This window comes from Trachymyrmex cornetzi, unplaced genomic scaffold (assembly GCF_001594075.2).
Source record: "Trachymyrmex cornetzi isolate Tcor2-1 unplaced genomic scaffold, Tcor1.1 scaffold859, whole genome shotgun sequence".
Classification (NCBI taxonomy): Eukaryota; Metazoa; Arthropoda; class Insecta; order Hymenoptera; family Formicidae; genus Trachymyrmex; species Trachymyrmex cornetzi.
This window is the reverse complement of record NW_017300200.1, coordinates 88,991-104,003: the sequence shown is the minus strand read 5'-3', so window position 1 is coordinate 104,003 and position 15,013 is coordinate 88,991. Positions and strand designations below refer to the sequence as shown.

Genomic DNA, 15,013 nt, shown 5'->3' with positions numbered 1-15,013 from the left:
GAGAGAGAGAGAGAGAAAGAGAGAGAGACTGAGAGTAAGAAAGGATGAGAAATTGTTGAGGGCAAGCATGTGCAAAACAAGGGGAGTGATGCTATGAGTGTACTTGTACAACAGTATGGCTAGTAACAATCCCTGAGTAAAGAAATATAATGTACGGTTTCGCGCCAAGAGATAGATCGTCTATTCTGACTTATCTAAATATAATATTTTTATGAACTGAAAAAGACTCAGATTTTTATACCATTTACAGACCCGCCCTCTAGATCTTTACTCACATTCTATGCTTATGACGAAGATAAATGAGTCATGATCCATTGGATTTTCCTTTTTGCAATGTATTTATTAACTATTATTAGAGGCAGAGAGGTTTCGTGCATCATACTTCCGCTTATGAAGCACTCAAAAGGTCATATCTTTCACATAGTCATTCGATTTATAATGGACAAATGTACAATATGATTGCTTATATATACACATGTATGTGTGTATGTAAAGTGCAATGTGACACACACATATGTATATATATATATATATATATGTGTGTGTGTGTATGTATATGGCATTTTACAATTTAAGGAAAAGGAGCTGAAATGTAATAATTAAAATATTTCTTGAAGCATGCGATAAATTTCCGTATTTCATAAAATGTATATATAGATATATATAAATTCTTGGACGCTTTTAAATTATGTGATATAGCTTACGTAAGTTACATATATTACATTTATTACCTATAGGGAGCATTAAGGAACGAAGGAGGCTACAAATAAATACAAATGTAGAAAGTAAATGAAATAAAAATTATGGAAAATTTTTTTTATTTATGATGGACATTAAGTCGAATATAGTTCAGAAATTGTTGTTCATTGACAATTAATTACGGATATTAACATAATTGTAAACACTTTACGTCACTGATGTGAGTCCATCACTGCAAGTTCTCTTTCCCCATCTTCCATTTTGTTTATACATAAATAAAATTGTCTAATATAAAAAAGGACAAAAACAAATACATTGTTACATACATCTTTCGCAACTAATCGCTTGCACATTGTCATCAAGAATTCTGTTGCCACTTTCCCTCATGTACAGAGTATGTACAATTATTTCATCAAGAAATAGTCGTTAATGGAGATTTTATTTAATGTAAGTTGAAAATTAAGATTGGAAGTTGAACTGTTTGTTTCATATTTTTAACTAAATTTCACAGCTTTCCAGCATGTGTGCAGTCTTGATTTCCAGTTTATCTGAAAAAAAAAAAAAAAAACAAACATAAAAATAAAGATTAGTCATTCATGATAAACATATAATTTTAATCAAAATGATGCGACGATTGTAGCATAAAGAGTCGCGTGGCTGCTTTCAGTGCCAAAGATTCGGGTTCAAACCCAGAACACACATATCAAATTTAATTTGATCATTTTTCGAAAAGCAATAACCACCGAGGATATCTTTGTCAATACCTTCTAATAATAAGCAGATAGAAAAACTCGGCACAATGGCGTTAAAAACTAACTCCTATCTATCAGTGGACATATGCAAAAGAGATCTACGTCTCTGACAAGAGACAATGGACTTTGAGTCAAAATAAGACAACGGATTTTAAATTGAAATAAAATTTTGCATTGTAAAGATGTCTGGTTAATAGTAAACGCTACGCCTAGGAAGTCGTCATAGCGAGAATCTTATTTCCAATTTGATCTAACATGTTCGTGCAGTGACAAACACAAATAAAACGTGCTGGTCACGAATATTTACATGTATATCTTATTTATAGGATAAATAAATTCTTAATATTTTATTCTAATAATTATTATTAATGTTAATAATATTAATAATTTATTAATATCACTAACCACATACAACTATTACTAATAATAATAAGAATATAACTCACAAAATTTGTCCAGAATTTATTCAGTATCTAAAGATTACTTAAAACTTTTCTTCTTCAAGACCGTGTTTAAAGAACATGAGTACAGGCACAGAATTGCCATCGATCTCGCGGTATTCCATGAGACCCACAATTCCATCGATGTCCATTGAAATACCAGTGAAAAACTGTAATTCTTTGAACCGGCCTAAGATGTCCTTCATGACTTTGTTCATATTTGTCTTAAACACATCTACTTGATCAGGTGCCTTTTCTTCTAGCTTTGCTACTAATCTATAAAAAGAATTTAACAAATATATTTATGTACATAGAATACATTATGTATGAATTTACATTTTTATTTACATAAATAGATAAAAAATTTGTACAAATATAACTCGTATTAATTCGTCAACTTTAAAAGCTTTTTAATTATTTCTTAATCCTTACGATATATTTACATAAATAATATGATGCAAGATAGATATATTTTCAATTGTATATATCACAGTAGAATTTTTCACTGTTTTGTCATTACAGCCAAATAAATTGAAATCTATAAATCTATATACAGATACTTACTTCTTCATGTAATCTTTGAGGTACAATGTATAAGACTTTTTATCTCCAAAGGCAAATGTTTCCTGAAGGCGATGGTTCAATACGACGTCTACGCCAGACTCTACCGCTTCGTCTGTACCTTCATCAGCCACCTCCGCAGATGGATTGAAACCAGCGATTTCAACATCACCCGCCTTACGAGTAATTAACTACAAAAATTAATTTAAAAAATGTTATACCATTACTCCTTGCATTTCATAAATATTATATATACAGATATATATATATATATATAGATGTATATACCCTCCCATATACTTCATATAATACATCGTCTATCAGCTTAATTTTGTAGGTATCAGAGAACATCTCGTCTCCTAAAATATAAATAAAATTTTGTAATCCTAGACTTAAACATCTTATTTCGGACGGAGTCTAGATAATTTTATGATAACTAAACGAGTACATTGCACATGCAATCCTACGAATTTTCGAGAACATATGGAGAGGTTAGGAATTTAATAGTCATTTTATAGGGAAACTGAAATACAATATAATAATCGTGCTAATTTGTCGTGCAACATCGATGCCTATGAGTGTAATTTCGCGTAGAGAAAGGCTGCAAAAATATTTTTCAATATATTTAAATATCGCTGTGAAATGCTATTATCATTTGGGCACTTTATTGTATCTCGGTAACGAAAATGAAAAATACTTGGCTTGTATGATCGCGGATGTCGTTTTTTATTTACTCACCGGTGAAAATATCTTTATAAATCTTCATAGTGGAAGATGGAGAAAGATTCAACTGCAGCTAAAAACTAAACAAGACACGGTCACCCAAAAGAGCGCACCGGAAAAGAAGGAAACTTTGGCGTCCTCGGTGAATGGTGATGATCTGACGGGGGTCGAAGTCGAATGAGTTTTGATTCATGCAGTACCGTTTCGCCATCTGGTGAGAATCCAATGGTCTGTTTTCTGTTCCTGCACTAGACTGTTCTAGAACTCTCTTTCTCGCTTTAAACGGGTGGCACCCAGTTGGACACGGCTCATTTGGACACGAGCCACTCACAGCGCTTGAGACTACAAAGCTCCTAGGCCCCTGGTCGCTGTGATTGGTGGTGTTCAATCGAGCCGTGATCAATCGGGATCACCCCAGGCCACATATGTCGCAGTCACATGTGCAGCTACATGTAATTAGAGTCCCTATGATGAGAGTCAAGATATAAAGGCCCGTCTACAATACACAGAGTAAGAAGAAAGAGTAAGAAATTGACCAATCACAGTCGATTATTCTTCTCACATTCGACTGTGATTGATCAATTTCTTACTCTTTCTTCTTACTCCGTGTATTGTAGACGGGCCTTAAGACCGGAAGGATGCCATTGCTGGGTGCCGGCCGGAAACAGCACAAATAACGCGTGGCACAAATAGACGCGTTTGCGCCTGTTTGTACTACTCTTAGAACATATATAAATGGAACGGGCATTGCCTATACTTCCCATGGCTCACGCTAATGCAAACGTCTGTGCGAGAGAGAAAGGTAGTAAGGGATAACCCCGGATCTACAATAGGTGTTTTAAGTCTTAAGCCATAAGAAATTGACCAATTACAGTCGAATCCGAGAAGAATAAGCGACCGTGATTCGTCCATTTTTTATGGCTTAAGGCTTAAAACCCTATTGTAGATCCGGACTTACACATCTGTGTAAAGTTGGAAACACAATAGACACAGGCAATAGGCACAGGGAACAGGGAATAACGAGCCGTCCAATCAGAACTCTGGGATATAATATCGAACTTATACCCCAAAGCTCTGATTGGACGGCTTGTTATTCCCTGTTGCCTGTGCCTATTGTGTTTCCAGCTTAATGTACGAATTCGTAAAAACACTAAACTGCACAATTCACACAGATGACGGTGCTGCGCATGCGCATTGCGAACATTTATCCCTCACTACCTTTCTCTCTGGCACAGATGTGGCTTCACGTTCAGCGCCCTATGCCCCTTCTATTTATATATGTTCTAAGGTACTATTACACCATGAAACAGTTGCTCACACCAATTCACAGATTCACTAACACATCGAAAGCGCCTAGAAATGGCGGCGACCAATCACGAGGGCGTCGCCCCTCATGTCTTAACTCTCATTATAGGGACTCTGCATGTAATAAGCTGCGGTCACAATATGGCTGCTTCTTAGGAGGAGATACCCAATCAGAATACATATCAGACTACCAATCAGAAACTCGGACATCAATGTCGCTTCTCTCTCTATATATAGGATTCTAGTTTTTATTTTAAGATTATCTTAGGCCGGAATCAGACTATGCATTGAAGATTGAGATTGAAGATTAAGGGCGACTGATTAACTCAATCGGCAGAATTACTATTATAGATAGAAGATCTTTATTATTTTTATCACAATTAGGGCTATTTCCTCTCCGAGGAAAATTTTACTCGAAATATATGATACACGTAATGTGTATACTATAGAGTATAGTATATAGAGTAAAATCTTTTGTTCTGATTGGTCAAACTTCAATCTTCAATCTCATTCTTCAATGCGTAGACTGATTCCGACCTTAGTCCGGATCTACAATAGAGTTTTAAGCCTTAAGCCATAAGGAATGAACGAATCACAATCAATTATTCTCCTCGTATTCGAATGTAGTTGGTCAATTTCTTGCGGCTTAAAGCTTAAAACACCTATTGTAGATCCGGTCTAACGGAACTGCCGACATCTAAAAGAAAAAATAAGCTAAGCTAATATCCAGTTCGGAATACCCACAGTCGAATGCCTATATTAATACACATAAGTCAAAATAAATATATAAAATTTTTCTTCCTCGCTTTCTCCTTTCTTGCTCTCTCCTTCTCCCTTTCTCTCTCTCCCTCCCCCCCCACCTCCCTCCCTCTTTTCTCTCTCTTTCACGTTCTCACTCTTTCGCTCTCCCATACATAAGTATATACACATCCTGTATGTACAGAGAAAAATATATTGAGAAATCTGAAATCCGAATAATGAACGGTTTTATTACGAAACTTTGATGGTTCGGATATCTAAAAACAGTTTAAAACAGATTCGGATCCGAAAGATGCGCTTCAAACGGATATTTGATCTCAGATTTATTTCTATCTTCGATATCCGGATACCCGGATAAACGGATAATAGTCGACTCTAATATAAATGAAATGAGTGCTGGATGAGAGGATAAATAAAAGAATTGTAAATTATTGCTTGATGATGATATAGTTTGCAGATTTATTGATTGGATTTTTGCTATTTGGTTCGTCCCGATTTTCACAGAAAAGAAAATGTCTTAATTTCATTCATTTTATTTATTAATGTAGGTTTTTCTTTCTATATAATTATCTGGATGATATTCAACTTTCACCAGCAATATTTTAAGAAAAGACTAAAATGATATTATCTGACTTATTTTATAACGAATAATAATTATACTAAAAAAATAAGGAACGTCATAAAAATATTTATACGAAAGAATGCTGATCCATATAATTATTAACAATGATTAATTCGTTGCATACAGATACGAAGTAAAGTCTAAAACAGATATACGTAATAAAGAATATTACAGAAAAATATTTATATATATATATATATATATATATATATATAGAGTTATTTAACTAAATAGATAGTTTCTACACTGCATCTATATCTGCATATATGAAATATTCGAAAAGAAAAAAGTATGCAGCAAAAATTTTTTTCTTTTTTTAATTACGAATAATCGATATCTACAAAAAACGCATTTTACAAACATGGATATTATGTGGGTGAAAGCATTAAATTTATAACAATAATTTTAAAATTTTCTACGTACAAATAAAAATATATAAATAAAAATATAATCTGGATGGACGTTTATAGCCTTTATTTACAAGATGAAATACGATCATCCATAAATTATTAATCTTTATTTTGACCAGTTAATTAAATAACAAATTATTTTTCTGAAATATTAAAGTAAATGTATCAAAATGTTCATTCTTTTAACTATATATCTAACACAAACACTACATTCATGCCATACATTATCAAAGTTATTGAAGAGAGATTACAATTAGTTTTGGTGTAGTAAGTCTTCTAAATGGAACAATATATGTATCCGACGAAGTGCCTTTCAAGAAAAATTTATTTGCGTACGTTGTATAATCTTGTAAGCATAATTTATGTTCCAGCGTACCGGTATTTTCATGTGACAATAAATTTATAACACCTGGAGGTATTCCACACGTCGAAAACATGTCATAATATGATGACGGATTACAGAAGTTTGCATCAAACATTACAATGACCGAGTTTCCAGCAATTAAAGTTTGCATTAATCGAAAAAACAAAATGTTTTCATTTTCCTCTCTAAGTATGATAACACCTAATGGCCTACGAGTCCACAATACTTCTTTTGTTTCATTTTCAATGTATCCTTGTATACCTTCGCAGAGATATGGGAATTTTATCCATCTATCTACTATAGCTGCTATTACATAGCAACATTTTATATCAATGCTACAATTTCCTACTCAATAGTACAATTATTATGTATAGATACATAAATGTGTTATATATTACACTTGAAATTATATATATATATATATATATATGATATTGTATAGATATATATAAAAACTGTTTTTGATAATTCCATTTACCCAGCAAGTTCTAATGTGGACATGAATCTAGATAATATTTGTATTCTAGCCTTAATAGACATATTACTCCAAGTTTTGAATCCTTTCCTAGCAGATAGATAGCATTTCTTTATATCGATGCTGTAATAACAATATATACATTAATTGATTAAAAGTTTGATATATGTTTTCTCAATTTTTTAAAATTTAAGTAAAGATTATAATATGTAATCTAATAAAATTTAAGAAAATGTGTGGATTCTTATTACTGTGTTGCATTTGCCCATAGACTGTTATTGTTATGTTTCCAATACATGCCCTTCATGGGTTTTTGCCACGCACCATCATAAAAAAGATCGCCAACAAAAATATCGTTTATTTTTACGACAGATGATAAATGTACTACATTCATACTGAATTCTTGATTTTGAGATACATTTTCGCAAAGAATATTCAACATCATATATTCATCACTTATTAACAAACCCATAGATACGTGTTTATAAATCCAAAGTATTTTACTACCATGGAAATCCATATATGTATTTATAAATACTAGGTGACTCTGAATAATTATGAAATAGAAAGAATTTTAATGAAATTCAAAATAATTCTCGGCAACATACTGTCTTTAAATAATTTAAATAATATAAATAAAATATAAATAATATAAATAATATAAATAATATAAATAATATAAATAATTTAAATAATATACATTTATAGATAATGCTAAATTCTTCGCAGCTACAATATCTTCCGACCATATGGATACTACATTTACTTTTTCGTCACATGGAATAAATTGAATATCATTCACTGATTGAAATGTATCAATAGTTATGGATAATTCAGAACGATAATGCTTCATGAGCCATACAAATTTCTTATTCACTCCTTTTTGCACCCATATTTTGTGTAAAGGAAAGTGGTCTGTTATTATTAAACAATTAATAACTGCATACAAGTCCGAATCTTCTAAGATTATCATTTCATTCCTTGTATAAGATTTGTCTGTATAAATACATTATATATAAATAATTTTAATTATAAGACAAAAACATATTTTTATAAATAATACACATTAAATAACACACAATGGGCATTTTTCAGCAAGAGACAGATGACACAGTGAGTAGATCCAGTGAATCATTTCATCTTTGTTTATCATTGGCGAACAATAAGGATGAATTTTCTATGTTATAATTACCGTAATTTCATACAACTATATGGTCCAAACACCCGCGCACGACAATCCCGATACGTAGATATCATACGTAGATATAATTGTAGAAATATTAATTAAATGTAAAACACTAAATTACCTGTCATGTAGACCAGTGAGAACACAGAATAGCTTGTCGTGATAACCGATGGTCGAGAAAGTTGGCAACTAACCTCGTTATCTGCAAACTTTCTCGACCATCGGTTATCACGACAAACTATTCTGTGTTCTCTACATGACAGGTAATTTAGTGTTTTTACATTTAACTAATATTTCTACAATTATATCTACGTATTATATCCACGTATCGGGATTATCGTGCGCGTGGGTGTTTGGACCATAGTTGTGGCGTAGGATCATATAGTTGTATGAAATTACGGTATATCAACTGTCTTTGTTGGAAAACGTCCAATATGAATAAATGTTTCTTCAAATACCGTGTATTAGAAGAGCACTTATATCATCATATATGTATATATTATTCTGTGATACATCTCTAAAAAATATAGAAAAAGATATTAAAAAAATATAAAAATTAATTTTTAATTTGATATAAAAATTCCTCGATAAATAAGTATTACGAGAATAACTACATTAGCGAAGAAAATTTTTTATATATATAGTTACATGAGACACTCTAGGAAAAATGATTGCATCACAGATCCTTGACATATCATGTTGAGTGTAATCACTAACAAAACGGGTATTTCATTAAACTCGTAATCTACAAAAACATTAAAAGTACACAGAAGTTATAAAACTTTCATAAATAATCAACTTAATATACTTTCATTATTGTGCTATCTGTTATTCTTACTTATCAGAAAAATTAAACTAAAAATACAAATAACGATATTTTTACAAATGCGATATTTTTGCAAATGCGAGAATAATATTACTGTAGGTACCTAATAAAAATACTGTTAATTTATTAGCGATTATCTGAGAGTACTCAGTTAAATAGTATAAAATAGTATTAATCACATCTATGTGTTTAAAAATAGATGAAAAAAACGGCATATTCTGATATATTGTCTCTTTCAGTATCTCCAATCTGTGCAGAAATAAGAACATTAAACTAACAAAGACGAAAGCAACTTTTATGTCTCTTAATATCATTCCATTTTAAAATTCTATCTTCATTTACCTCTTTGACATATCATGGCTAAATTCAAACTTATTTAGCCTTAGATCCGTACCAAATATTTCTAACTTCTTCAGTAGTTCCTAAAAATACGTAAATAAAGAAGTATTACATGTTACATACCAAAAATGGAGAGATTCTTTTAGCAATAATATTAAATCTCATAAATTATCAACAATGCATTATTATACTCTACGTTGTACATATCAATACTCACTTCTTCTTTTTTATCATCATAATCTAGATTAGTGTAATATTTATTTAAAACTTTCACTTGCTCCATTAATGCTAATCTATGGATTCTATAATGATATTTGTAAGAAGAAAGTAAAATTAGAATCGTTCGATATTTTTTTTATGAAACAACACAACTTTACAGGACAAAAAGAGCTTTGGAATTTCTAGAAAATATAATATTCAGACTTAAGAAGTAGGGAGCAAATCACATATTGTTTACAGTCATATGTGACATTCGCAGCATGAAAACATCCATGTCTAAACGAAATCTCAGTATATAATAAGGGACACTTTTCAGCAACAAACGTTACAACGTTCCTAAAATTCTGCTGAAATGTCCCAAAATATTTCTTGCTTACTGGGGAAATTCTTTCAATAAGGTTCCTCGAGAAATAATTTACCTGCTCCTTTTACCATTACGTTTTCTTCCTCGAATTTTTGCCATTCGTAACATAAAACATTCGTTAAGGAATAAATCTCAATTTTTTAAATCACATCTAAAAGTCATTACCGACCTTAACAAGAAATATTTCTCATATATTTTGTTATGTCATAATATACAATATTGTTTACTACCTATCACATTATCTCATATATAATATTTTTAGAAATTCGTTATGTTTTAAATATATGAGCATTTTTGAAAAAGTATATATTGTTAAATGCTCTAGATTTCATAAGTTTATTTCAGAAATTATAGAACGAGAAATTTCAGAATATTTTAGAGTTCACATATTATTTAAAGAATTTTAGAAAAGACATGATATAGTTTTCCTCAGTACACTTTCTCTGTTTTGATTAATATAAAAAAAGTCAGAAATTTTCTGAAATAAATTATAAAATTATACAAAAATTCTGAAAAATTCTGAAATTTAGATAAAAATTCTAAAAAATTATATAATAATCCAAAAAAAATTTCACGAGAGGAAAACAACATGAACATGTTCGAACGACGCGGTTCGAAATATGGAAATAATTAAAGATCGGGCGGTGTGTTTATTGGCTCCCGCACACAGAACGCGGCAACGCTTGCCGCGCGGCAGAAGTTATCGCATTAACCAATAATTTTAATGGCTTCTGCACACTGGACGCGGAAACGCTTGCCGCATGGCAAAATGTGCGGTAGCCAACAAGCTTACAGCTTTTAATGTGTTTATTAGTTACCGCGTCTCATTTTGCCGCGCCCAGTGTGCAGGAGCCATATGTTTTTAAATCGGCCTCACCATGCAAAACTTCTAGAAATGATGTAATATTACTTCTGCCGCGCGGCAAAAATTGTATTGATGGCTCTTGCACACTGCAACCAATCAGAAAACTGGATTCCGATAATACGAAGCAAAATCCATCGGAATCCTGTTTTCTGATTGGTTGCAGAGCGTTGTACGACGCTCATCGGATGCAGTGTGAAACCAGAGCCCCTATTCTGTAACTGTTTTACACGCCTAGCGACATTTGTCGGTATCGTTGCTCAGCTTTTTTACTATATAAAATATCTGCGCAACGACACCGACAACTGTCGGTAGGCGTGTAAAGACAGTTACAGAATAGGGCCCCAGCAATTGGTCAACACCTAGTTAATTGCTCACTTTTGTAATTTTCATCTTGTTTGAAGATACAGAATCGACCTCAAGGTGAAATACCCCCGTGGATGCGTAAGCCCGGATTTTCATACGGGCAACAGCGCTTTGACACCGAACGCTGATTGGTGAAAAACGGGTGATGGGGGTAAATTTTACCCCCACAACCGGTTTTTCACCAATTAGCGCTCTGTGTCAAAGCGCTGTTGCTCGTATGAGGATCCGGGCTAATAAGAGAGTGAAATTGGGTAACATTTGATTGGCTGTTCCAGCATAACCAGCACTATTATACGCAGGAAAGTGCATATTGGGGAACATTTGATTGGTTATTTCCAGTATTGCTATCGCCATTATGCTCAATAGGTTTTTGCAGGAAATCCTCAAATATTTTTGCACTTAAAATGAGATAGATACATATTTTGCCTTAAAAAGAGAGAAAGCGAAGATGTCGAATGCCAAAAGTGCAAGCAACGCGAACAGACCTATTGACACGTTTGGCGCATGCGCAGGAAATGCGCTCGTCAGATGTCATTTTTCGTGCGTTTCTATACTACAGTATTTTGTGAGCAGTTAGAGCAGAGTTCGGAGAGTTGATTAAAGTTGATCCACTGACGCTTGTCCTTGTACGTTTCTTTTATCGAATATTGTCGATTGCATCGCGAGTCAGTAGCTGCGGATCGTTTCGATTTCAGGTAAGTGATCGATGATTATCCGTTTCATCATCATATGCGAAAATTGTCGCTGTTGCGCAGATAGAAATTTTGCTTTCTGTCGACGCCATGAGTCCTTCCATTTTGCCAAGTTAATTCCTTGCTGTTGTACCTTGCGATCGATTATACTACATTAGGTTTGTAGCAAGCTTCGAATTGTTCGTTTACCTTGAACACGTGAAATAATACTTTAGGTTTGTCCTATATTAAATTTGGTAGATTAAAGTGTCAGAGAAGGATGTCGGAGATTATTGTCTTTTGGAAAGACGCCATTATGTGGATAGATGCTTTGTTTCTAGAGGTTGCGACCTGTAAATCGTTCGTTGCTACGAAACATGTCTTTGACCTAATTTCTTCGTTAATCTAACGTTTCGAAGTGTTTGTACCGTTAAGTTGATTGCAATTGGAATCTATGACTACAATATACCTTGTAAAGGCCTACTCAAATAAAATACATAAAACTGTGTAAAATAGAAAAAAAGTATACTTCTATTTGATGACATAAGTATTTTTCTATTTTTGTTGCTCATTAAATGCTGAGAAAGATGGAATGATATTTACGTTACTAAATAGAAACATCCAAGACAATTTCATTTGTGAGAATATTGTTGGAATCAAATGTGATATAAAATTACCATTCTTATTTTTTCTACACTGAATTAAATCTCTTTATTCTTAAACTTGTATTTTTGCAGTTAAAATTTTTAATGTATTCTTTCTATTTAGTGACACAAGTCAATCCAAATGTTTTTCTTGTCATTTCATAAATAACAAAAACAGAATGACACTTGTGTCAGCTTGTGTCAAAATCAAATAGAAAGCATCCAATAATTATTATATTGTGACAGAATTTTACTAATAATGATACAAAGATTATATTAAACTTACATTATTATAATATAATATTGTATGTGTTGTTGTTTACAGATTTATCATGCAAATCTTTGTAAAAACACTCACTGGAAAAACCATCACCCTTGAGGTGGAAGCTTCTGACACTATAGAGAATGTCAAAGCTAAGATCCAAGACAAAGAAGGTATTCCTCCAGATCAGCAACGTTTGATCTTTGCTGGGAAGCAACTAGAGGATGGCAGAACTCTTTCCGACTATAACATCCAGAAGGAATCTACGCTTCATCTTGTTCTGCGTCTTCGTGGAGGCATGCAGATCTTTGTAAAGACTCTTACGGGTAAAACCATCACCCTCGAAGTCGAAGCTTCGGACACCATCGAAAACGTGAAGGCTAAAATTCAAGACAAAGAGGGAATTCCTCCGGATCAGCAGCGTCTGATTTTTGCTGGTAAGCAACTTGAAGATGGTAGAACTCTCTCTGATTACAACATTCAAAAAGAATCCACACTTCATCTGGTCCTGCGTCTTCGAGGAGGAATGCAAATCTTTGTGAAAACTCTCACCGGTAAAACCATCACCCTTGAAGTTGAAGCCTCTGACACAATAGAAAACGTAAAAGCTAAGATCCAAGACAAAGAAGGCATTCCTCCTGATCAGCAACGTTTAATCTTCGCTGGTAAACAGTTGGAAGACGGTAGGACACTCTCAGACTATAACATCCAGAAAGAATCTACCCTTCATCTGGTTCTACGTCTTCGAGGAGGAATGCAAATCTTCGTGAAAACTCTGACCGGTAAAACCATTACCCTCGAAGTTGAAGCTTCAGACACCATCGAAAACGTGAAGGCCAAAATCCAGGACAAAGAAGGAATTCCACCAGATCAACAGCGTCTGATTTTCGCCGGCAAACAACTGGAAGATGGCAGAACTCTTTCCGACTACAACATCCAAAAAGAATCCACCCTTCATCTGGTTCTGCGTCTTCGAGGAGGAATGCAAATCTTCGTGAAAACTCTGACCGGTAAAACCATTACCCTCGAAGTCGAAGCTTCAGACACCATTGAAAACGTGAAGGCCAAAATACAGGACAAAGAAGGAATTCCACCGGATCAACAGCGTCTGATTTTCGCCGGCAAACAACTGGAAGATGGCAGAACTCTTTCCGACTACAACATCCAAAAAGAATCCACCCTTCATCTGGTTCTGCGTCTTCGAGGAGGAATGCAAATCTTCGTGAAAACTCTGACCGGTAAAACCATTACCCTCGAAGTCGAAGCTGAAAACGTGAAGGCCAAAATCCAGGACAAAGAAGGAATTCCACCGGATCAACAGCGTCTGATTTTCGCCGGCAAACAACTGGAAGATGGCAGAACTCTTTCCGACTACAACATCCAAAAAGAATCCACCCTTCATCTGGTTCTGCGTCTTCGAGGAGGAATGCAAATCTTCGTGAAAACTCTGACCGGTAAAACCATTACCCTCGAAGTCGAAGCTTCAGACACCATCGAAAACGTAAAGGCCAAAATCCAGGACAAAGAGGGAATTCCACCGGATCAACAGCGTTTGATTTTCGCCGGCAAACAACTGGAAGATGGCAGAACTCTTTCTGATTACAACATCCAAAAAGAATCCACACTCCACTTAGTTTTACGACTTCGCGGTGGTATGCTCTTGTGAGCTGGAATCTACAGAAAGGTCCGCTAGTCGCAAATTGAAAAAGAATAGCATCAGTAGTATTGCGGTAGCATTTATATATTTAACGTTTTTTTTTTAATTTCTGTTTCAAGTAGCTACATATACTTATAATATTACTTTGAAAAATGTTCATGTCGAAGTATAACAAGAATGTAAGAAAATGTAATCCAAATATATATGCAAATGAACGCATTCTTGTCTAATAAACATTGCATTAGGATTAAGCTCAAATGATTTTTCTATAAACTTTAAAGCCCAATCAAAAAATTCCTTCGTGTAGTATTTATTATATAAGTTCGCAAATATAATTTGTCGTATTACTTGTGATACCTTTATTACAATATAAAATTTGAGTTACAATATAAGACTCCCCGAGAGAAACCTTTATTACAGAATGAAATATTAAATTATGTTTTAAAGTAAATAATCTATATTTAATTTTGTTGATTTTAATGCTTAATTAATAGATGAATAAGTTAT

General features: G+C 33.4%; 3 protein-coding genes across 5 annotated transcripts; 1 reads left to right on the top strand and 2 right to left on the bottom strand.

Moving 5' to 3' along the window:
- Positions 1 to 1,032: 1,032 nt before the first annotated feature.
- On the bottom strand, positions 1,033 to 3,309 carry Tctp (translationally controlled tumor protein). Its single transcript, XM_018519973.1, has 5 exons — positions 3,191 to 3,309; positions 2,741 to 2,811; positions 2,456 to 2,643; positions 1,898 to 2,167; positions 1,033 to 1,247 (listed from the first exon to the last, which is right to left on the bottom strand). The coding sequence occupies exons 1-4, from the start codon at positions 3,216 to 3,218 to the stop codon at positions 1,936 to 1,938; spliced, it is 519 nt and encodes a 172-aa protein (XP_018375475.1). The 5' UTR covers positions 3,219 to 3,309; the 3' UTR covers positions 1,033 to 1,247; positions 1,898 to 1,935.
- Positions 3,310 to 6,504: 3,195 nt separating this feature from the next.
- Positions 6,505 to 9,744, bottom strand: LOC108769137 (uncharacterized). Its single transcript, XM_018519957.1, has 7 exons — positions 9,679 to 9,744; positions 9,465 to 9,544; positions 8,755 to 8,813; positions 7,811 to 8,106; positions 7,362 to 7,657; positions 7,114 to 7,233; positions 6,505 to 6,970 (listed from the first exon to the last, which is right to left on the bottom strand). The coding sequence occupies exons 1-7, from the start codon at positions 9,742 to 9,744 to the stop codon at positions 6,505 to 6,507; spliced, it is 1,383 nt and encodes a 460-aa protein (XP_018375459.1).
- Positions 9,745 to 11,827: 2,083 nt separating this feature from the next.
- LOC108769142 (polyubiquitin) lies at positions 11,828 to 14,743 on the top strand. 3 transcript variants are annotated; one of them, XM_018519963.1, is made up of 3 exons: positions 11,828 to 11,967; positions 12,913 to 14,094; positions 14,311 to 14,743. In XM_018519963.1, exons 2-3 carry the CDS (start codon positions 12,920 to 12,922, stop codon positions 14,513 to 14,515), a joined length of 1,380 nt encoding a protein of 459 aa, XP_018375465.1. In that variant the 5' UTR covers positions 11,828 to 11,967; positions 12,913 to 12,919; the 3' UTR covers positions 14,516 to 14,743. The 3 variants fall into 3 exon arrangements, with proteins under 3 accessions (XP_018375465.1, XP_018375467.1, XP_018375466.1); XM_018519965.1 differs by having other exon boundaries at positions 11,829 to 11,967; positions 12,913 to 13,684; positions 14,129 to 14,742; XM_018519964.1 differs by having other exon boundaries at positions 11,829 to 11,967; positions 12,913 to 13,912; positions 14,129 to 14,742.
- Positions 14,744 to 15,013: the final 270 nt, after the last annotated feature.